This window comes from Oncorhynchus gorbuscha, unplaced genomic scaffold (assembly GCF_021184085.1).
Source record: "Oncorhynchus gorbuscha isolate QuinsamMale2020 ecotype Even-year unplaced genomic scaffold, OgorEven_v1.0 Un_scaffold_827, whole genome shotgun sequence".
NCBI lineage: Eukaryota > Metazoa > Chordata > Actinopteri > Salmoniformes > Salmonidae > Oncorhynchus > Oncorhynchus gorbuscha.
The window spans coordinates 26,530-53,271 of record NW_025745826.1 but is presented as its reverse complement, the minus strand read 5'-3'; the positions used below and the strand labels follow the sequence as shown (position 1 = coordinate 53,271).

The window sequence follows — 26,742 nt, the reverse complement described above, 5'->3', positions numbered from 1 at the left end:
GAGAGAATGAAAAGGAAAGAGAGAGAGAGAATGAAAAGGAAAGAGAGAGAGAGAATGAAAAGGAAAGAGAGAGAGAATGAAAAGGAGAGCAGTGTTTTTCCACCTGTCCACCTAGTGGCTGAGTGACCGCACAAAGCCTGTGTCACAAATGACACTACTTTTGACCAGGACCCACACAGAATCCCATAGGGCCCTGGTCTAAAAGTAGTGCACTACATAGGAATAGGGTGCCATTTGTTCATGTAGCTAAAGAAAAGGCGTTGTGATGCAACGTTGTGATGATCGCTGGGTTCTTGTTGGTTTAATGTTGACATGTAAATGCCAGGAATAAACAGAACCAGAATGGATTATGGACATTAACAGGTTTACAACACACAGATCACAGGTAAAGCAGTTGTGTGATGATTGGTTTAAAAATACCATGTCTGTGTATTGGGAACACACAGAGAGAATACTATGTCTGTGTATTGGGAACTGGGAACACACAGAGAGAATACTATGTCTGTGTACTGGGAACACACAGAGAAAATAGTATGTCTGTGTATTGGGAACTGGGAACACACAGAGAGAATACTATGTCTGTGTACTGGGAACACACAGAGAGAATACTCTGTCTGTGTACTGGGAACACACAGAGAGAATATTATGTCTGTGTAATGGGAACTGGGAACACACAGAGAGAATACTATGTCTGTGTACTGGGAACACACAGAGAGAATATTATGTCTGTGTAATGGGAACACACAGAGAGAATACTATGTCTGTGTACTGGGAACAAACAGAGAGAATACTATGTCTGTGTACTGGATAGTCAGACACAATGGAGAGTGAGAGAGAAAGAGCTTAGTGTTAGGGGACTTAGAGTCAAGGGGGTTAGGAGACCTTACGGTAGAGGGGGTTAGGGGACCTTACGGTAGAGGGGTTAGGGGAACTTACTGGAGAGGGGGTTAGGGGACCTTACAGTAGAGGGGGTTAGGGGACTTACAGTAGAAAGAGTTAGGGGACTTACAGTAGAGGGGTTAGGGTCCTTACAATAGAGGGGTTAGGGGACCTTACAGTAGAGGGGGTTAGGGGACTTACAGTAGAGAGAGTTAGGGGAACTTACAGTAGAGGGGTTAGGGGACTTACAGTAGAGAGAGTTAGGGGACTTACAGTAGAGAGAGTTAGGGGACTTACAGTAGAGAGAGTTAGGGGACTTACAGTAGAGAGAGTTAGGGGACTTACAGTAGAGAGGGTTAGGGGACTTACAGTAGAGAGAGTTAGGGGACTTACAGTAGAGGGGTTAGGGGACTTACAGTAGAGAGAGTTAGGGGACTTACAGTAGAGAGAGTTAGGGGGACTTACAGTAGAGAGAGTTAGGGGACTTACAGTAGAGAGAGTTAGGGGGACTTACAGTAGAGAGAGTTAGGGGACTTACAGTAGAGAGAGTTAGGGGGACTTACAGTAGAGAGAGTTAGGGGACTTACAGTAGAGAGAGTTAGGGGACTTACAGTAGAGAGAGTTAGGGGGACTTACAGTAGAGAGAGTCAGGGGACTTACAGTAGAGAGAGTTAGGGGACTTACAGTAGAGAGAGTTAGGGGACTTACAGTAGAGAGAGTTAGGGGACTTACAGTAGAGAGAGTTAGGGGGACTTACAGTAGAGAGAGTTAGGGGACTTACAGTAGAGAGAGTTAGGGGACTTACAGTAGAGAGAGTTAGGGGGACTTACAGTAGAGAGAGTTAGGGGACTTACAGTAGAGAGAGTTAGGGGGACTTACAGTAGAGAGAGTCAGGTCTTTCAGTAGAGAGAGTTAGGGGACTTACAGTAGAGAGAGTTAGGGGGACTTACAGTAGAGAGAGTTAGGGGGACTTACAGTAGAGAGAGTTAGGGGACTTACAGTAGAGAGAGTTAGGGGACTTACAGTAGAGAGAGTTAGGGGACTTACAGTAGAGAGAGTTAGGGGGACTTACAGTAGAGAGAGTTGGTTCTGTCTCCTGATCAGAGCGTTCTTCTTGTTGACCAACATGAACCACTCCTGCATCATGGCCTCCTCCTCTTCCTTACTGTTCCCTGGAATACAACAGATCAATTAAACACATGGAACAACCCACAACAAATGTATTACATAACAACCACATCACCAAACAACCACATAACATAACCACCTAACAACCACATCACCTAACAACCACATAACAACTACCTAACAACCACATAACAACCACATAACAATCACATAACAATCACCTAACAACCACATCACCTAACAACCACATAACAACTACCTCAACCTAACAACCACATAACAATCACCTAACAACCACATAACAACCACATCACCTAACAACCACATAACAACTACCTAACAACCACATCACCTAACAACCACCTAACAACCAAACAACCACATAACAACCACATCACCTAACAACCATATAACAACCACATAACAACCACATCACCTAACAACCATATAACAACACCTAACAACCATATAACAACCATCACCTAACAACCACCTAACAACCACATCACCTAACAACCACATAACAACTCACCTAACAACCACATAACATAATCACCTAACAACCACATCACCTAACAACCACATCACCTAACAACCATATAACCACCTAACATACCACCTAACATAACCACCTAACAACCACATCACCTAACAACCATATAACCACCTAACATAACCACCTAACAACCACATAACATAACCACCTAACAACCACATCACCTAACAACCACCACCTAACAACCACCTAACATAACCACCTAACAACCACATAACATAACCACCTAACAACCACATAACATAACCACCTAACAACCACATAACATAACCACCTAACAACCACATCACCACCTAACAACCATAACATAACCACCTAACAACCACATAACATAACCACCTAACAACCACATAACAACCACCTAACAACCACATCACCTAACAACCACCTAACAACCACCTAACATAACCACCTAACAACCACATAACATAACCACCTAACAACCACATCACCTAACAACCACCTAACAACATAACCACATAACAACCACCTAACAACCACATAACATAACCACCTAACAACCACATAACATAACCACCTAACAACCACCTAACATAACCACCTAACAACCACCTAACAACCACCTAACAACCACCTAACATAATCACCTAACAACCACATAACATAATCACCTAACAACCACATAACATAACCACCTAACAACCACATCACCTAACAACCACCTAACAACCACATAACATAACCACCAAACCACATAACATAACCACCTAACAACCACATCACCTAACAACCACATATAACCACCTAACATAACCACCTAACAACCACATAACATAACCACCTAACAACCACATAACATAACCACCTAACAACCACATAACATAACCACCTAACAACCACATAACACCTAACAACCACCTAACAACCACATAACATAACCACCTAACAACCACATAACAACCACATCACCTAACAACCATATACAACCACCTAACATAACCACCTAACAACCACATAACATAACCACCTAACAACCACATCACCTAACAACCACATAACATAACCACCTAACAACCACATAACATAACCACCTAACAACCACATAACATAACCACCTAACAACCACATAACATAACCACCTAACAACCACCTAACAACCACATAACAACCACCTAACAACCACATAACATAATCACCTAACAACCACATAACATAACTACCTAACAAGCACATAACATAATCACCTAACAACCACATAACATAACCACCTAACAACCACATAACAACCACCTAACAACCACATAACATAACCACCTAACAACCACATAACATAACCACCTAACAACCACCTAACAACCACCGGTGTTCGCCTTAGCAATCTCACTAGGATAAAGACCACCTCCATTCCTGTCATTACTGAAAGAGATCATGATACCTCACATCTCAAAATAGGGCTACTTAATGTTAGATCCCTTACTTCAAAGGCAATTATAGTCAATGAACTAATCACTGATCATAATCTTGATGTGATTGGCCTGACTGAAACATGGCTTAAGCCTGATGAATTTACTGTGTTAAATGAGGCCTCACCTCCTGGCTACACTAGTGACCATATCCCCCGTGCATCCCGCAAAGGCGGAGGTGTTGCTAACATTTACGATAGCAAATTTCAATTTACAAAAAAAAAAATGACGTTTTTCGTCTTTTGAGCTTCTAGTCATGAAATCTATGCAGCCTACTCAATCACTTTTTATAGCTACTGTTTACAGGCCTCCTGGGCCATATACAGCGTTTCTCACTGAGTTCCCTGAATTCCTATCAGACCTTGTAGTCATTGCAGATAATATTCTAATCTTTGGTGACTTTAATATTCACATGGAAAAGTCCACAGACCCACTCCAAAAGGCTTTTGGAGCCATCATCGACTCAGTGGGTTTTGTCCAACATGTCTCTGGACCCACTCACTCTCACAGTCATACGCTGGACCTAGTTTTGTCCCATGGAATAAATGTTGTGGATCTTAATGTTTTTCCTCATAATCCTGGACTATCAGACCACCATTTTATTACGTTTGCAATTGCAACAAATAATCTGCTCAGACCCCAACCAAGGAACATCAAAAGTCGTGCTATAAATTCACAGACAACACAAAGATTCCTTGATGCCCTTCCAGACTCCCTCTGCCTACCCAAGGACGCCAGAGGACAAAAATCCGTTAACCACCTAACTGAGGATCTCAATTTAACCTTGCGCAATACCCTAGATGCAGTTGCACCCCTAAAAACTAAAAAAATGTCTCATAAGAAACTAGCTCCATGGTACACAGAAAATACCCGAGCTCTGAAGCAAGCTTCCAGAAAATTGGAACGGAAATGGCGCCACACCAAACTGGAAGTCTTCCGACTAGCTTGGAAGGATGGTACCGTGCAGTACCGAAGAGCCCTTACTGCTGCTCGATCGTCCTATTTTTCTAACTTAATTGAGGAAAATAAGAACAATCCGAAATTCCTTTTTGATACTGTGGCAAAGCTAACTAAAAAGCAGCATTCCCCAAGAGAGGATGACTTGCACTTTAGCAGTGATAAATTCATGAACTTCTTTGAGGAAAAGATTATGATTATTAGAAAGCAAATTACGGACTCCTCTTTAAACCTGCGTATTCCTCCAAACCTCAGTTGTCCTGAGTCTGCACAACTCTGCCAGGACCTAGGATCAAGAGAGACGCTCAAGTGTTTTAGTACTATATCTCTTGACACAATGATGAAAATAATCATGGCCTCTAAACCTTCAAGCTGTATACTGGACCCTATTCCAACTAAACTACTGAAAGAGCTGCTTCCTGTGCTTGGCCCTCCTATGTTGAACATAATAAACGGCTCTCTATCCACTGGATGTGTACCAAACTCACTAAAAAAGTGGCAGTAATAAAGCCTCTCTTGAAAAAGCCAAACCTTGACCCAGAAAATATAAAAAACTATCGGCCTATATCGAATCTTCCATTCCTCTCAAAGATTTTAGAGAAGGCTGTTGCGCAGCAACTCACTGCCTTCCTGAAGACAAACAATGTATACGAAATGCTTCAGTCTGGTTTTAGACCCCATCATAGCACTGAGACGGCACTTGTGAAGGTGGTAAATGACATTTTGATGGCATCGGACCGAGGCTCTGCATCTGTCCTCGTGCTCCTAGACCTTAGTGCTGCTTTTGATACCATCGATCACCACATTCTTTTGGAGAGATTGGAAACCCAAATTGGTCTACACGGACATGTTCTGGCCTGGTTTAGGTCTTATCTGTCGGAAAGATATCAGTTTGTCTCTGTGAATGGTTTGTCCTCTGACAAATCAACTGTACATTTCGGTGTTCCTCAAGGTTCTGTTTTAGGACCACTATTGTTTTCACTATATATTTTACCTCTTGGGGATGTTATTCGAAAACATAATGTAAACTTTCACTGCTATGCGGATGACACACAGCTGTACATTTCAATGAAACATGGTGAAGCACCAAAATTGCCCTCGCTAGAAGCATGTGTTTCAGACATAAGGAAGTGGATGGCTGCAAACTTTCTACTATTAAACTCGGACAAAACAGAGATGCTTGTTCTAGGTCCCAAGAAACAAAGAGATCTTCTGTTGAATCTGACAATTAATCTTAATGGTTGTACAGTCGTCTCAAATAAAACTGTGAAGGACCTCGGCGTTACTCTGGACCCTGATCTCTCTTTTGAAGAACATATCAAGACCATTTCGAGGACAGCTTTTTTCCATCTACGTAACATTGCAAAAATCAGAAACTTTCTGTCCAAAAATGATGCAGAAAAATTAATCCATGCTTTTGTCACTTCTAGGTTAGACTACTGCAATGCTCTATTTTCCGGCTACCCGGATAAAGCACTAAATAAACTTCAGTTAGTGCTAAATACGGCTGCTAGAATCCTGACTAGAACCAAAAAATTTGATCATATTACTCCAGTGCTAGCCTCTCTACACTGGCTTCCTGTCAAAGCAAGGGCTGATTTCAAGGTTTTATTGCTAACCTACAAAGCATTACATGGGCTTGCTCCTACCTACCTCTCTGATTTGGTCCTGCCGTACATACCTATACGTACGCTACGGTCAAAAGACGCAGGCCTCCTAATTGTCCCTAGAATTTCTAAGCAAACAGCTGGAGGCAGGGCTTTCTCCTATAGAGCTCCATTTTTATGGAACGGTCTGCCTACCCATGTCAGAGACGCAAACTCGGTCTCAACCTTTAAGTCTTTACTGAAGACTCATCTCTTCAGTGGGTCATATGATTGAGTGTAGTCTGGCCCAGGAGTGGGAAGGTGAACGGAAAGGCTCTGGAGCAACGAACCGCCCTTGCTGTCTCTGCCTGGCCGGTTCCCCTTTTTCCACTGGGATTCTCTGCCTCTAACCCTGTTACGGGGGCTGAGTCACTGGCTTGCTGGGGCTCTCTCGTGCCGTCCCTGGGGGGATGCCTCACCTGGGTGGGTTGATTCACTGTTGTGGTCGGCCTGTCTGGGTTCCCCCCACCCCTTGGGTTGTACCGTGTCGGAGATCTTTGTGGGCTATACTCGGCCTTGTCTCAGGATGGTAAGTTGGTGGTTGAAGATTTCCCTCTAGTGGTGTGGGGGCTGTGCTTTGGCAAAGTGGGTGGGGTTATATCCTTCCTGTTTGGCCCTGTCCGGGGGTGTCCTCGGATGGGGCCACAGTGTCTCCTGACCCCTCCTGTCTCAGCCTCCAGTATTTATGCTGCAGTAGTTTATGTGTCGGGGCTAGGGTCAGTTTGTTTATCTGGAGTACTTCTCCTGTCCTATTCGGTGTCCTGTGTAAATCTAAGTGTGCGTTCTCTAATTCTCTCCTTCTCTCTTTCTTTCTCTCTCTCGGAGGACCTGAGCCCTAGAACCATGCCCCAGGACTACCTGACATGATGACTCCTTGCTGTCCCCAGTCCACCTGGCCATGCTGCTGCTCCAGTTTCAACTGGCCTGGGCCCTAGGACCATGTCCCAGGACTACCTGACATGAGGACTCCTTGCTGTCCCCAGTCCACCTGGCCATGCTCCTGCTCCAGTTTCAACTGTTCTGCCTTACTATTATTCAACCATGCTGGTCATTTATGAACATTTGAACATCTTGGCCACGTTCTGTTATAATCTCCACCTGGCACAGCCAGAAGAGGACTGGCCACCCCACATATGCTCTCTCTAATTCTCTCTTTCTTTCTCTCTCTCGGAGGACCTGAGCCCTAGGACCGTGCCCCAGGACTACCTGACATGATGGCTCCTTGCTGTCCCCAGTCCATCTGACTGTGCTGCTGCTCCAGTTTCAACTGTTCTGCCTTATTATTATTTGACCATGCTGGTCATTTATGAACATTTGAACATCTTGGTCATGTTCTGTTATAATCTCTACCCGGCACAGCCAGAAGAGGACTGGCCACCCCACATAGCCCGGTTCCTCTCTAGGTTTCTTCCTAGGTTTTGGCCTTTCTAGGGAGTTTTTCCTAGCCACCGTGCTTTTACACCTGCATTGTTTGCTGTTTGGGGTTTTAGGCTGGGTTTCTGTACAGCACTTTGAGATATCAGCTGATGTACGAAGGGCTATATAAATAAATTTGATTTGATTTGATTTTGACATAACATAACCACATAACATAACCACCTAACATAACCACCTAACAACCACATAAAATAACTACCTAACAACCACATAACATAATCACCTAACAACTACCTAACAACCACATAACATAATCACCTAACAACCACATCACCTAACAACCATATAACCACCTAACATAACCACCTAACAACCACATCACCTAACAACCATATAACCACCTAACAACTACCTAACAACCACCTAACAACCACATCACCTAACAACCACCTAACAACCACATAACATAACCACCAAACCACATAACATAACCACCTAACAACCACATCACCTAACAACCATATAACCACCTAACATAACCACCTAACAACCACATAACATAACCACCTAACAACCACATAACATAACCACCTAACAACCACATCACCTAACAACCACCTAACAACCACATAACATAACCACCTAACAACCACCTAACAACCACCTAACAACCACCTAACAACCACATAACATAATCACCTAACAACCACATAACATAATCACCTAACAACCACATAACATAACCACCTAACAACCACATCACCTAACAACCACCTAACAACCACATAACATAACCACCAAACCACATAACATAACCACCTAACAACCACATCACCTAACAACCATATAACCACCTAACATAACCACCTAACAACCACATAACATAACCACCTAACAACCACATCACCTAACAACCACCTAACAACCACATAACATAACCACCTAACAACCACCTAACATAACCACCTAACAACCACATAACATAACCACCTAACAACCACATAACATAACCACCTAACAACCACATAACATAACCACCTAACAACCACATAACATAACCACCTAACAACCACATAACATAACCACCTAACAACCACATAACATAACCACCTAACAACCACATAACAACCACATAACAACCACATAACAACCACATCACCTAACAACCATATAACCACCTAACATAACCACCTAACAACCACATAACATAACCACCTAACAACCACATCACCTAACAACCACATAACATAACCACCTAACAACCACATAACATAACCACCTAACAACCACATAACATAACCACCTAACAACCACATAACATAACCACCTAACAACCACCTAACAACCACATCACCTAACAACCACATAACAACCACCTAACAACCACATAACATAATCACATAACAACCACATAACATAACTACCTAACAAGCACATAACATAATCACCTAACAACCACATAACATAACCACCTAACAACCACATAACAACCACCTAACAACCACATAACATAACCACCTAACAACCACATAACATAACCACCTAACAACCACCTAACAACCACATAACATAACCACATAACATAACCACCTAACATAACCACCTAACAACCACATAAAATAACTACCTAACAACCACATAACATAATCACCTAACAACTACCTAACAACCACATAACATAATCACCTAACAACCACATCACCTAACAACCATATAACCACCTAACATAACCACCTAACAACCACATCACCTAACAACCATATAACCACCTAACAACTACCTAACAACCACATAACATAACCACCTAACAACCACATCACCTAACAACCACCTAACAACCACATAACATAACCACCAAACCACATAACATAACCACCTAACAACCACATCACCTAACAACCATATAACCACCTGACATAACCACCTAACAACCACATAACATAACCACCTAACAACCACATAACATAACCACCTAACAACCACATCACCTAACAACCACCTAACAACCACATAACATAACCACCTAACAACCACATAACATAACCACCTAACAACCACATAACATAACCACCTAACAACCACATAACATAACCACCTAACAACCACATAACATAACCACCTAACAACCACATCACCCAACAACCATATAACCACCTAACATAACCACCTAACAACCACATAACATAACCACCTAACAACCACATAACATAACCACCTAACAACCACATCACCTAACAACCACCTAACAACCACATAACATAACCACCTAACAACCACATAACATAACCACCTAACAACCACATAACATAACCACCTAACAACCACATAACATAACCACCTAACAACCACATAACAACCACATCACCTAACAACCATATAACCACCTAACATAACCACCTAACAACCACATAACATAACCACCATATAACCACCTAACATAACCACCTAACATAACCACCTAACAACCACATCACCTAACAACCATATAACCACCTAACAACCACATAACAACCACATCACCCAACAACCATATAACCACCTAACACAACCACCTAACAACCACATAACATAACCACCTAACAACCACATAACATAACCACCTAACAACCACATCACCTAACAACCACCTAACAACCACATAACATAACCACCTAACAACCACCTAACATAACCACCTAACAACCACCTAACATAACCACCTAACAACCACCTAACATAACCACCTAACAACCACATAACATAACCACCTAACAACCACATAACATAACCACCTAACAACCACCTAACAACCACATAACATAACCACCTAACAACCACATAACATAACCACCTAACAACCACATAACATAACCACCTAACAACCACATAACAACCACATAACAACCACATCACCTAACAACCATATAACCACCTAACATAACCACCTAACAACCACATAACATAACCACCTAACAACCACATCACCTAACAACCACCTAACAACCACCTAACAACCACCTAACAACCACATAACATAACCACCTAACAACCACATAACATAACCACCTAACAACCACCTAACAACCACATCACCTAACAACCATATAACCACCTAACATAACCACCTAACATAACCACCTAACAACCACATCACCTAACAACCATATAACCACCTAACAACTACCTAACAACCACATAACACCTAACAACCACCTAACATAACCACCTAACAACCACATAACATAACCACCTAACAACCACATAACATAACCACCTAACAACCACATAACATAACCACCTAACAACCACATAACATAACCACCTAACAACCACATAACATAACCACCTAACAACCACATAACATAACCACCTAACAACCACATAACAACCACATAACAACCACATAACAACCACATCACCTAACAACCATATAACCACCTAACATAACCACCTAACAACCACATAACATAACCACCTAACAACCACATAACATAACCACCTAACAACCACCTAACAACCACATAACATAACCACCTAACAACCACATAACATAACCACCTAACAACCACATAACATAACCACCTAACAACCACATAACAACCACATAACATAACTACCTAACAACCACATAACATAATCACCTAACAACCACATAACATAACTACCTAACAACCACATAACATAATCACCTAACAACCACATAACATAACCACCTAACAACCACATAACAACCACCTAACAACCACATAACATAACCACCTAACAACCACATAACATAACCACCTAACAACCACCTAACAACCACATAACATAACCACATAACATAACCACCTAACATAACCACCTAACATAACCACCTAACAACCACATAACATAACTACCTAACAACCACATAACATAATCACCTAACAACCACATAACATAACCACCTAACAACCACATAACATAACCACCTAACAACCACATAACATAACCACCTAACAACCACATAACATAACCACATAACATAACCACCTAACATAACCACCTAACAACCACATAACATAATCACCTAACAACCACATCACCTAACAACCACCTAACAACCACATAACATAACCACCAAACCACATAACATAACCACCTAACAACCACATCACCTAACAACCATATAACCACCTAACATAACCACCTAACAACCACATAACATAACCACCTAACAACCACATCACCTAACAACCACATAACATAACCACCTAACAACCACCTAACATAACCACCTAACAACCACCTAACATAACCACCTAACAACCACATAACATAACCACCTAACAACCACCTAACAACCACCTAACAACCACATAACATAACCACCTAACAACCACATAACATAACCACCTAACAACCACATAACATAACCACCTAACAACCACATAACAACCACATAACATAAACTACCTAACAACCACATAACATAATCACCTAACAACCACATAACATAACTACCTAACAACCACATAACATAATCACCTAACAACCACCTAACATAACCACCTAACAACCACATAACATAACTACCTAACAACCACATAACATAATCACCTAACAACCACATAACATAACCACCTAACAACCACATAACATAACCACCTAACAACCACATAACATAACCACCTAACAACCACATAACATAACCACATAACAAACCACCTAACAACCATAACCACCTAACATAACCACCTAACATATAACATAACCACCTAACAACCACATAACATAATCACCTAACAACCACATCACCTAACAACCATATAACCACCTAACAAACACATCACCTAACAACCACCTAACAACCACATAACATAACCACCAAACCACATAACATAACCACCTAACAACCACATCACCTAACAACCATATAACCACCTAACAAACCACCTAACAACCACATAACAACCACATCACCTGACAACCACATCACCTAACAACCATATAACCACCTAACCACATAACATAACCACCTAACAACCACATCACCTAACAACCACCTAACAACTACCTAACAACCACATAACATAACCACCTAACAACCACATAACATAACCAGCTAACAACCACATAACATAACCACCTAACAACCACCTAACAACCACATCACCCATAACAACCACCTAACAACCACCTAACATAACCACCTAACAACCACATAACATAACCACCTAACAACCACATAACATAACCACCTAACAACCACATCACCTAACAACCACCTAACAACCACATAACATAACCACCTAACAACCACATAACATAACCACCTAACAACCACATAACATAACCACCTAACAACCATCATAACATAACCACATAACATAACAACACCTAACAACCACATAACATAACCACCTAACAACCACATAACATAACCACCTAACAACCACATCACCTAACAACCACCTAACAACCACATAACATAACCACCTAACAACCACATAACATAACCACCTAACAACCACATCACCTAACAACCACCTAACAACCACATAATATAACCACCTAACAACCACATAACATAACCACCTAACAACCACCTAACAACCACATAACATAACCACCTAACAACCACATCACCTAACAACCATATAACCACCTAACATAACCACCTAACAACCACATAACATAACCACCTAACAACCACATCACCTAACAACCACATAACATAACCACCTAACAACCACATCACCTAACAACTACCTAACAACCACCTAACAACCACATAACATAACCACCTAACAACTACCTAACAACCACATAACATAACCACCTAACAACCACCTAACAACCACATAACATAACCACCTAACAGCCACCTAACATAACCACCTAACAACCACATAACATAACCACCTAACAACCACATAACATAACCACCTAACAACCACAAAACATAACCACCTAACAACCACATAACATAACCACCAAACCACATAACATAACCACCTAACAACCACATCACCTAACAACCATATAACCACCTAACATAACCACCTAACAACCACATAACATAACCACCTAACAACCACATCACCTAACAACCACATAACATAACCACATAACATAACCACCTAACAACCACATAACATAACCACCTAACAACCACCTAACATAACCACCTAACAACCACCTAACAACCACATAACATAACCACCTAACAACCACCTAACAACCACCTAACAACCACATAACATAACCACACGAGGCGTAAGAACGGGCTCCGTGGATTACTGTAGTCAACTTGAAGACGAGAGAGACCCTATTCCCTACATAGGGATCCTAACAACCACATCACCTAACAACCACCTAACAACCACATAACATAACCACCTAACAACCACATAACATAACCACCTAACAACCACATAACATAACCACCAAACCACATAACATAACCACCTAACAACCACATCACCTAACAACCACATAACCACCTAACATAACCACCTAACAACCACATAACATAACCACCTAACAACCACATCACCTAACAACCACATAACAACCACATAACATAACCACCTAACAACCACATAACATAACCACCTAACAACCACCTAACAACCACATAACATAACCACCTAACAACCACCTAACAACCACATAACATAACCACCTAACAACCACATAACATAACCGCCTAACAACCACCTAACAACCACATAACATAACCACCTAACAACCACAGCTCACAGCAACTGCAGATATATGTACTTTACATGATGAGGTATGATGCTAAACACACCTCACACTCACCTCTCACACACACATACTCCCCTCTCACACACATACTCCCCTAGAACTTTCACACACACTGCATCTCAAACACACACCCACTCTCTCTTTACAAATACCTCTCTAATATATGCCATTTAGCAGCTGGTTGTGTGTGTGTGTGTACGGTTTTCTCTCACACACTTACTCATGATGTGCATAGCATTCTCACACACCTCTCTCTCACACTGGCCAAGATCTCTCAAACACCTCTCTCTCTCACACCCTCTCTCTCTCATACACACACACTCTCTCTCACACATCTCTCTCACACACCTCTCTCTCACACACTCTCTCTCACACACTCTCTCTCACATTGCCACCTCATGCCAGAAAAGAGGTATTGTTCCTCTGCCTGTGAAGGACATAAGAAGCAGTGTCCTGTGTGTATCTGTCTCTGACGGCTCGGCCCAGACGTAGCGATGCCATTTCATTTAACAGAAAAAAAAGAGACCACGACGAGGGGATTTAAGAACGGGCTCCGTGGATTACTGTAGTCAACTTTGAAATGGACGACACAGGGGTTTATCAGAAATGTTAATTCCACCAACAACGAAAGCAACTGGCTGCATCCCAGATAGCACCCTATTCCTAATGTCCCTGACATAGTGCACTTCTTTTCACCAGATCCCCCATAGGGAATAGGGTGCCATTTAGGGCAAGTCGGTAGCTATGAGGGGATAAAGGCAGATTCCTCTGGCAGGTCATTGTGACTCCAGACAGTCCAATAAAACAACCACATCATAATGGGAATATTAAGCCTGTGTGACATTGTGACGAGGCGAGGCGGACAGGAAGACGAGAGAGAGGGATTAGAGAATAAACCATTCTCCCTCCAGCCACACAGTCAGAGAGGGGCAGGATGGGGGGGTAGAGGGTTGAGAGAACAAACCATTCTCCCTCCAGCCACACAGTCAGAGAGGGGCAGGACGGAGGGTGTGGGGGGTGAAGAGAGAGGCTTGAGAGAACAAACCATTCTCCCTCCAGCCACACAGTCAGAGAGAGGCAGAACGGAGGGGGGGGGTGAAGAGAGAGGTTGAGAGAACAAACCATTCTCCCTCCAGCCACACAGTCAGAGAGGGGGACAGGACGGAGGGAGGTGGGGGGGTAAAACACAGAAGAGAGAGGGTTGAGAGAACAAACCATTCCCCTCCAGCCACATGTCAGAGAGGGGCAGAATCGGGGGGGTGTATCTAATGTCCCTGAGGCTGAGGGTTGAGAGAACAAACCATTCTCCCTCCAGCCACACAGTCAGAGAGAGGCAGAACGGAGGGGGGTGAAAGAGAGGTTGAGAGAACAAACCATTCTCCCTCCAGCCACACAGTCAGAGAGAGGCAGAACGGAGGGGGGTGAAGAGAGAGGGTTGAGAGAACAAACCATTCTCCCTCCAGCCACATGGTCAGAGAGGGGCAGGACGGAGGGGGGCTGTAGAGAGGGGTTGAGAACACAGGACCCTAGAGAGGGTTGAGAGAGGGGTAGAGAGGGTTGAGAGAGGAAGGTTTGGAGAGAGGGGGATTGAATGGAAAGAGGTAGAAAACAGGGATGGAGAGGGAGAGAGGGGAGGATGGAGGGAGAGGAGAAGGAGGACCCTAGATATCACACAGAAATACCTGTAGAATGGAGGGAGAGGAGAAAACACAGGAGATATCAACATCTCTAAATACCTGAAGGAGGATGGAGGGAGAGGAAAACACAGGACCCTAGATATCACAAGGAAGGACCTGTAGATGGAGGGAGAGGTAAAACACAGGACCCTAGATATCACAAGGAAATACCTGTAGAATGGAGGGAGAGGAGAAGGGAGAAGAAAGGAGGAAGGATCTAGATGGAGGCTGAGAGGGTTAGGGGGAATGGAGGGAGAGGAGAAGGGAGGTAGGGATGGAGGCTGAGAGGAGAAGGGAGAAGAATCACACAGGAAGGAGAGATGGAGGGAGAGGAGAGGGAGGAAGAGGCATGGAGGCTGAGAGGGAAGGGAGAAGAAAGAAGGAAGGAGAGATGGAGGGAAGGTGGTGGAAGGTGGTCCAGGGGGCTACACGGCTGTTTGTGTGTCCCCCGTCTCCCCAGCCAATGGGAGATGAACCCCAAGTCCCTCCTGACTCTTACAGGGCAGTGTAACCTCTCTCTATTCCAAAAGCAGAACATTTGACCCCAGGATGAATCTAGAACTGGAACCTCTAGAACCTGTGATAATGAATTGTGTTCAATAGAGAACCTTTACTGCATCATGGAAACAAACAGACGGATGTGTTAAACAATATACTAATATAAACTACATCACTGTAATGCTTCTGTTAGAAACAATAAATAGCAAGGAGAGTGAAATTACACTAATGATAGGTACATTTATCTCCTGTACTGTGACGTACAGTGTGTGTGTGTGTGTGTAAGCAGCTGGTTGTGTGTGTGTGTGTAAGCAGCTGGTTGTGTGTGTGTGTGTAAGCAGCTGGCTGTGTGTGTGTGTAAGCAGCTGGTTGTGTGTGTGTGTGTAAGCAGCTGGTTGTGTGTGTGGTATAGCTGTCATGATGAGTTTGGGCCTGCAGCAGGTTCAGCACCATTGGCCAGCGGGTTTTCATTATTCCTCTCTGCTCTGAATGGAACACTGGCCAAGATCACTATCTTCATCTAACCTGTCTGTAGAGGCTAGCACACACACACACACACACACACACACACACACACACACACACACACACACACACACACACACACACACACACACACACACACACACACACACGCACGCACGCACGCACGCACACACGCACGCACGCACGCACGCACGCACGCACGCACGCACTCACGCACTAATGTCCCTGACGCACGCACGCACACACAGCACACGCACACGCACTCTATAATACCTGCACACACGCACACACGCACACACGCACTCTCTCTCTCTCTTCTGTATTAACTGCACTATAATGTCTGTCTGTGGGGAATGAAGAGTTTTTCTAACAGACAAATCAAACATTCATTAATGAGAGGAATAGGAAGGGGTTCTACTCTGACATGTCCTCTGACCAGAGGAGATCACTGTGTTTTGCACAATGATGTTATACAGCCGGATGTATTCAAACCTGATCCATGTCCCTGAGGTAGATGTTTATCCTGGATTTCAAACCTGATCCAGAAATGTTAATTCCACCAACAACCTGAAAGCAACTGTCTGAGGATGGAGCTGAACCATCTGACATCAAAGAACAGGAGTTTGATGAGAACGAATAAAGATTCAATCAAGGCATGTCACATGACCACGCTGAAAAAAACACAGGACCCTAGATATCACACTTCTCTATAATACCTGTATCTAATGTCCCTGAGGCTGAGGTAGAACGAAGAGGCAAAACACAGGTCCCTAGATATCACACTTCTCTATAATACCTGTATCTAATGTCCCTGAGGCTGAGGTAGAGGTAAAACACAGGACCCTAGATATCACACATCTCTATAATACCTGTATCTAATGTCCCTGAGGCTGAGGTAGAGGTAAAACACAGGACCCTAGATATCACACATCTCTATAATACCTGTATCTAATGTCCCTGAGGCTGAGGTAGATATCACACATCTCTATAATACCTGTATCTAATGTCCCTGAGGCTAAAACACAGGACCCTAGATATCACACATCTCTATAATACCTGTATCTAATGTCCCTGAGGCTGAGGTAGAGGTAAAACACAGGACCCTAGATATCACACATCTCTATAATACCTGTATCTAATGTCCCTGAGGCTGAGGTAGAGGTAAAACACAGGACCCTAGATATCACACATCTCTATAATACCTGTATCTAATGTCCCTGAGGCTGAGGTAGAGGTAAAACACAGGACCCTAGATATCACACATCTCTATAATACCTGTATCTAATGTCCCTGAGGCTGAACGAAGAGGTAAAACACAGGACCCTAGATATCACACATCTCTATAATACCTGTATCTAATGTCCCTGAGGCTGAGGTAGAACGAAGAGGTAAAACACAGGACCCTAGATATCACACATCTCTATAATACCTGTATCTAATGTCCCTGAGGCTGAGGTAGAGGTAAAACACAGGACCCTAGATATCACACATCTCTATAATACCTGTATCTAATGTCCCTGAGGCTGAGGTAGAGGTAAAAAACACAGGACCCTAGATATCACACATCTCTATAATACCTGTATCTAATGTCCCTGAGGCTGAGGTAGAGGTAAAACACAGGACCCTAGATATCACACATCTCTATAATACCTGTATCTAATGTCCCTGAGGCTGAGGTAGAGGTAAAACACAGGACCCTAGATATCACACATCTCTATAATACCTGTATCTAATGTCCCTGAGGCTGAGGTAGAGGTAAAACACAGGACCCTAGATATCACACATCTCTATAATACCTGTATCTAATGTCCCTGAGGCTGAGGAAGAGGTAAAACACAGGACCCTAGATATCACACATCTCTATAATACCTGTATCTAATGTCCCTGAGGCTGAGGTAGAAACACAGACCCTAGAGGTAAAACACAGGACCCTAGATATCACACATCTCTATAATACCTGTATCTAATGTCCCTGAGGCTGAGGTAGAGGTAAAACACAGGACCCTAGATATCACACATCTCTATAATACCTGTATCTAATGTCCCTGAGGCTGAGGTGAGGTAGAAAACACAGGACCCTAGATATCACACATCTCTATAATACCTGTATCTAATGTCCCTGAGGCTGAGAGGTAAAACACAGGACCCTAGATATCACACATCTCTATAATACCTGTATCTAATGTCCCTGAGGCTGAGGTAGAGGTAAAACACAGGACCCTAGATATCACACATCTCTATAATACCTGTATCTAATGTCCCTGAGGCTGAGGAAGAGGTAAAACACAGGACCCTAGATATCACACTTCTCTATAATACCTGTATCTAATGTCCCGGAGGCTGAGGTAGAGGTAAAACACAGGACCCTAGATATCACACTTCTCTATAATACCTGTATCTAATGTCCCTGAGGCTGAGGTAAAACACAGGACCCTAGATATCACACATCTCTATAATACCTGTATCTAATGTCCCTGAGGCTGAGGTAGAGGTAAAACACAGGACCCTAGATATCACACATCTCTATAATACCTGTATCTAATGTCCCTGAGGCTGAGGTAGAACGAAGAGGTAAAACACAGGACCCTAGATATCACACATCTCTATAATACCTGTATCTAATGTCCCTGAGGCTGAGGTAGAGGTAAAACACAGGACCCTAGATATCACACATCTCTATAATACCTGTATCTAATGTCCCTGAGGCTGAGGTAGAGGACCCTAAAACACAGGACCCTAGATATCACACATCTCTATAATACCTGTATCTAATGTCCCTGAGGCTGAACGAAGAGGTAAAACACAGGACCCTAGATATCACACATCTCTATAATACCTGTATCTAATGTCCCTGAGGCTGAACGAAGAGGTAAAACACAGGACCCTAGATATCACACTTCTCTATAATACCTGTATCTAATGTCCCTGAGGCTGAGGTAGAGGTAAAACACAGGACCCTAGATATCACACATCTCTATAATACCTGTATCTAATGTCCCTGAGGCTGAGGTAGAGGTAAAACACAGGACCCTAGATATCACACATCTCTATAATACCTGTATCTAATGTCCCTGAGGCTGAGGTAGAGGTAAAACACAGGACCCTATATATCACACATCTCTATAATACCTGTATCTAATGTCCCTGAGGCTGAGGTAGAGGTAAAATACAGGACCCTAGATATCACACATCTCTATAATACCTGTATCTAATGTCCCTGAGGCAGAACGAAGAGGTAAAACACAGGACCCTAGATATCACACTTCTCTATAATACCTGTATCTAATGTCCCGGAGGCTGAGGTAGAGGTAAAACACAGGACCCTAGATATCACACTTCTCTATAATACCTGTATCTAATGTCCCTGAGGCTGAGGTAAAACACAGGACCCTAGATATCACACTTCTCTATAATACCTGTATCTAATGTCCCTGAGGCTGAGGTAGAGGTAAAACACAGGACCCTAGATATCACACATCTCTATAATACCTGTATCTAATGTCCCTGAGGCTGAGGTAGAGGTAAAACACAGGACCCTAGATATCACACATCTCTATAATACCTGTATCTAATGTCCCTGAGGCTGAACGAAGAGGTAAAACACAGGACCCTAGATATCACACATCTCTATAATACCTGTATCTAATGTCCCTGAGGCTGAGGTAAAACACAGGACCCTAGATATCACACATCTCTATAATACCTGTATCTAATGTCCCTGAGGCTGAGGTAGAGGTAAAACACAGGACCCTAGATATCACACATCTCTATAATACCTGTATCTAATGTCCCTGAGGCTGAGGTAGAGGTAAAACACAGGACCCTAGATATCACACATCTCTATAATACCTGTATCTAATGTCCCTGAGGCTGAGGTAGAACACACATCTCTATAATACCTGTATCTAATGTCCCTGAGGCTAAGAGGTAAAACACAGGACCCTAGATATCACACATCTCTATAATACCTGTATCTAATGTCCCTGAGGCTGAACGAAGAGGTAAAACACAGGACCCTAGATATCACACATCTCTATAATACCTGTATCTAATGTCCCTGAGGCTGAGGTAGAACGAAGAGGTAAAACGCAGGACCCTAGATATCACACATCTCTATAATACCTGTATCTAATGTCCCTGAGGCTGAGGTAGAGGTAAAACACAGGACCCTAGATATCACACTTCTCTATAATACCTGTATCTAATGTCCCTGAGGCTGAGGTAGAGGTAAAACACAGGACCCTAGATATCACACTTCTCTATAATACCTGTATCTAATGTCCCTGAGGCTGAGGTAGAGGTAAAACACAGGACCCTAGATATCACACATCTCTATAATACCTGTATCTAATGTCCCTGAGGCTGAGGTAGAGGTAAAACACAGGACCCTAGATATCACACATCTCTATAATACCTGTATCTAATGTCCCTGAGGCTGAACGAAGAGGTAAAACACAGGACCCTAGATATCACACATCTCTATAATACCTGTATCTAATGTCCCTGAGGCTGAACGAAGAGGTAAAACACAGGACCCTAGATATCACACATCTCTATAATACCTGTATCTAATGTCCCTGAGGCTGAGGCTAGAAGAACGAGGCTGAGGTAAAACACAGGACCCTAGAGGTAAAACACAGGACCCTAGATATCACACATCTCTATAATACCTGTATCTAATGTCCCTGAGGCTGAGGTAGAGGTAAAACACAGGACCCTAGATATCACACTTCTCTATAATACCTGTATCTAATGTCCCTGAGGTAGAGGTAAAACACAGGACCCTAGATATCACACATCTCTATAATACCTGTATCTAATGTCCCTGAGGCTGAGGTAGAGGTAAAACACAGGACCCTAGATATCACACATCTCTATAATACCTGTATCTAATGTCCCTGAGGCTGAACGAAGAGGTAAAACACAGGACCCTAGATATCACACATCTCTATAATACCTGTATCTAATGTCCCTGAGGCTGAACGAAGAGGTAAAACACAGGACCCTAGATATCACACATCTCTATAATACCTGTATCTAATGTCCCTGAGGCTGAGGTAGAGGTAAAACACAGGACCCTAGATATCACACATCTCTATAATACCTGTATCTAATGTCACACATCTCTCTATAATACCTGTATCTATCCCTGAGGCTGAGGTAGAGGTAAAACACAGGACCCTAGATATCACACATCTCTATAATACCTGTATCTAATGTCCCTGAGGCTGAGGTAGAGGTAAAACACAGGACCCTAGATATCACACATCTCTATAATACCTGTATCTAATGTCCCTGAGGCTGAGGTAGAGGTAAAACACAGGACCCTAGATATCACACATCTCTATAATACCTGTATCTAATGTCCCTGAGGCTGAGGTAAAACACAGGACCCTAGATATCACACATCTCTATAATACCTGTATCTAATGTCCCTGAGGCTGAGGTAAAACACAGGACCCTAGATATCACACATCTCTATAATACCTGTATCTAATGTCCCTGAGGCTGGGGTAGAGGTAAAACACAGGACCCTAGATATCACACATCTCTATAATACCTGTATCTAATGTCCCTGAGGCTGAGGTAGAACGAAGAGGTAAAACACAGGACCCTAGATATCACACATCTCTATAATACCTGTATCTAATGTCCCTGAGGCTGAGGTAGAACGAAGAGGTAAAACACAGGACCCTAGATATCACACATCTCTATAATACCTGTATCTAATGTCCCTGAGGCTGAGGTAGAGGTAAAACACAGGACCCTAGATATCACACATCTCTATAATACCTGTATCTAATGTCCCTGAGGCTGAGGTAGTCCCTGAGGCTGAGGTAAAACACAGGACCCTAGATATCACACATCTCTATAATACCTGTATCTAATGTCCCTGAGGCTGAGGTAGAGGTAAAACACAGGACCCTAGATATCACACATCTCTATAATACCTGTATCTAATGTCCCTGAGGCTGAGGTAGAGGTAAAACACAGGACCCTAGATATCACACATCTCTATAATACCTGTATCTAATGTCCCTGAGGCTGAACGAAGAGGTAAAACACAGGACCCTAGATATCACACATCTCTATAATACCTGTATCTAATGTCCCTGAGGCTGAGGTAAAACACAGGACCCTAGATATCACACATCTCTATAATACCTGTATCTAATGTCCCTGAGGCTGAGGTAGAGGTAAAACACAGGACCCTAGATATCACACATCTCTATAATACCTGTATCTAATGTCCCTGAGGCTGAGGTAGAGGTAAAACACAGGACCCTAGATATCACACATCTCTATAATACCTGTATCTAATGTCCCTGAGGCTGAGGTAGAGGTAAAACACAGGACCCTAGATATCACACATCTCTATAATACCTGTATCTAATGTCTCTGAGGCTGAGGTAGAGGTAAAACACAGGACCCTAGATATCACACATCTCTATAATACCTGTATCTAATGTCCCTGAGGCTGAGGTAGAACGAAGAGGTAAAACACAGGACCCTAGATATCACACATCTCTATAATACCTGTATCTAATGTCCCTGAGGCTGAACGAAGAGGTAAAACACAGGACCCTAGATATCACACATCTCTATAATACCTGTATCTAATGTCCCTGAGGCTGAGGTAGAACGAAGAGGTAAAACACAGGACCCTAGATATCACACATCTCTATAATACCTGTATCTAATGTCCCTGAGGCTGAGGTAGAGGTAAAACACAGGACCCTAGATATCACACTTCTCTATAATACCTGTATCTAATGTCCCTGAGGTAGAGGTAAAACACAGGACCCTAGATATCACACATCTCTATAATACCTGTATCTAATGTCCCTGAGGCTGAGGTAGAGGTAAAACACAGGACCCTAGATATCACACATCTCTATAATACCTGTATCTAATGTCCCTGAGGCTGAACGAAGAGGTAAAACACAGGACCCTAGATATCACACATCTCTATAATACCTGTATCTAATGTCCCTGAGGCTGAACGAAGAGGTAAAACACAGGACCCTAGATATCACACATCTCTATAATACCTGTATCTAATGTCCCTGAGGCTGAGGTAAAACACAGGACCCTAGATATCACACATCTCTATAATACCTGTATCTAATGTCCCTGAGGCTGAGGTAGAGGTAAAACACAGGACCCTAGATATCACACATCTCTATAATACCTGTATCTAATGTCCCTGAGGCTGAGGTAGAGGTAAAACACAGGACCCTAGATATCACACATCTCTATAATACCTGTATCTAATGTCCCTGAGGCTGAGGTAGAGGTAAAACACAGGACCCTAGATATCACACATCTCTATAATACCTGTATCTAATGTCCCTGAGGCTGAGGTAGAGGTAAAACACAGGACCCTAGATATCACACATCTCTATAATACCTGTATCTAATGTCCCTGAGGCTGAGGTAAAACACAGGACCCTAGATATCACACATCTCTATAATACCTGTATCTAATGTCCCTGAGGCTGAGGTAGAGGTAAAACACAGGACCCTAGATATCACACATCTCTATAATACCTGTATCTAATGTCCCTGAGGCTGAGGAAGAGGTAAAACACAGGACCCTAGATATCACACATCTCTATAATACCTGTATCTAATGTCCCTGAGGCTGAGGTAAAAAACACAGGACCCTAGATATCACACATCTCTATAATACCTGTATCTAATGTCCCTGAGGCTGAGGTAGAGGTAAAACACAGGACCCTAGATATCACACATCTCTATAATACCTGTATCTAATGTCCCTGAGGCTGAGGTAGAGGTAAAACACAGGACCCTAGATATCACACATCTCTATAATACCTGTATCTAATGTCCCTGAGGCTGAGGTAGAGGTAAAACACAGGACCCTAGATATCACACATCTCTATAATACCTGTATCTAATGTCCCTGAGGCTGAGGTAGAGGTAAAACACAGGACCCTAGATATCACACATCTCTATAATACCTGTATCTAATGTCCCTGAGGCTGAGGTAGAGGTAAAACACAGGACCCTAGATATCACACATCTCTATAATACCTGTATCTAATGTCCCTGAGGCTGAGGTAGAGGTAAAACACAGGACCCTAGATATCACACATCTCTATAATACCTGTATCTAATGTCCCTGAGGCTGAGGTAGAGGTAAAACACAGGACCCTAGATATCACACATCTCTATAATACCTGTATCTAATGTCCCTGAGGCTGAGGTAGAGGTAAAACACAGGACCCTAGATATCACACATCTCTATAATACCTGTATCTAATGTCCCTGAGGCTGAGGTAGAGGTAAAACACAGGACCCTAGATATCACACATCTCTATAATACCTGTATCTAATGTCCCTGAGGCTGAGGTAGAGGTAAAACACAGGACCCTAGATATCACACATCTCTATAATACCTGTATCTAATGTCCCTGAGGCTGAGGTAGAGGTAAAACACAGGACCCTAGATATCACACATCTCTATAATACCTGTATCTAATGTCCCTGAGGCTGAGGTAGAGGTAAAACACAGGACCCTAGATATCACACATCTCTATAATACCTGTATCTAATGTCCCTGAGGCTGAGGTAGAGGTAAAACACAGGACCCTAGATATCACACATCTCTATAATACCTGTATCTAATGTCCCTGAGGCTGAGGTAGAGGTAAAACACAGGACCCTAGATATCACACATCTCTATAATACCTGTATCTAATGTCCCTGAGGCTGAGGTAGAACGAAGAGGTAAAACACAGGACCCTAGATATCACACATCTCTATAATACCTGTATCTAATGTCCCTGAGGCTGAACGAAGAGGTAAAACACAGGACCCTAGATATCACACATCTCTATAATACCTGTATCTAATGTCCCTGAGGCTGAGGTAGAGGTAAAACACAGGACCCTAGATATCACACATCTCTATAATACCTGTATCTAATGTCCCTGAGGCTGAGGTAAAACACAGGACCCTAGATATCACACATCTCTATAATACCTGTATCTAATGTCCCTGAGGCTGAGGTAAAACACAGGACCCTAGATATCACACATCTCTATAATACCTGTATCTAATGTCCCTGAGGCTGAGGTAAAACACAGGACCCTAGATATCACACATCTCTATAATACCTGTATCTAATGTCCCTGAGGCTGAGGTAAAACACAGGACCCTAGATATCACACTTCTCTATAATACCTGTATCTAATGTCCCTGAAGCAGAACGAAGCAAAAAGAAACAAAGACAAAACAAGAAGACAACGATATGAACATCTGAAACGACCCTTTGGGAAATAATATTTAAAGGGAGAAATCTAACATTCATTTCCTTCCACTGAAAATATCCATCCTACTGTAATTGTTTGAATTAAAACAGGAACTATAACTAA

The 26,742-nt window shown here is 42.7% G+C and overlaps 1 protein-coding gene across 1 annotated transcript in view; it reads right to left on the bottom strand.

Annotated features, from left to right (window-relative positions):
- Positions 1-2,107, bottom strand: part of LOC124020467 (EH domain-binding protein 1-like) — a 36,761-nt gene extending 34,654 nt beyond the window's left edge. The window contains exon 1 of the mRNA XM_046335704.1: positions 1,952-2,107. Within this exon, the coding sequence (XP_046191660.1) occupies positions 1,952-2,025 (74 nt within the window). The 5' untranslated portion in view covers positions 2,026-2,107. The remainder of the gene's footprint in view (positions 1-1,951) is intronic.
- Between the last annotated feature and the right edge of the window lie 24,635 nt (positions 2,108-26,742).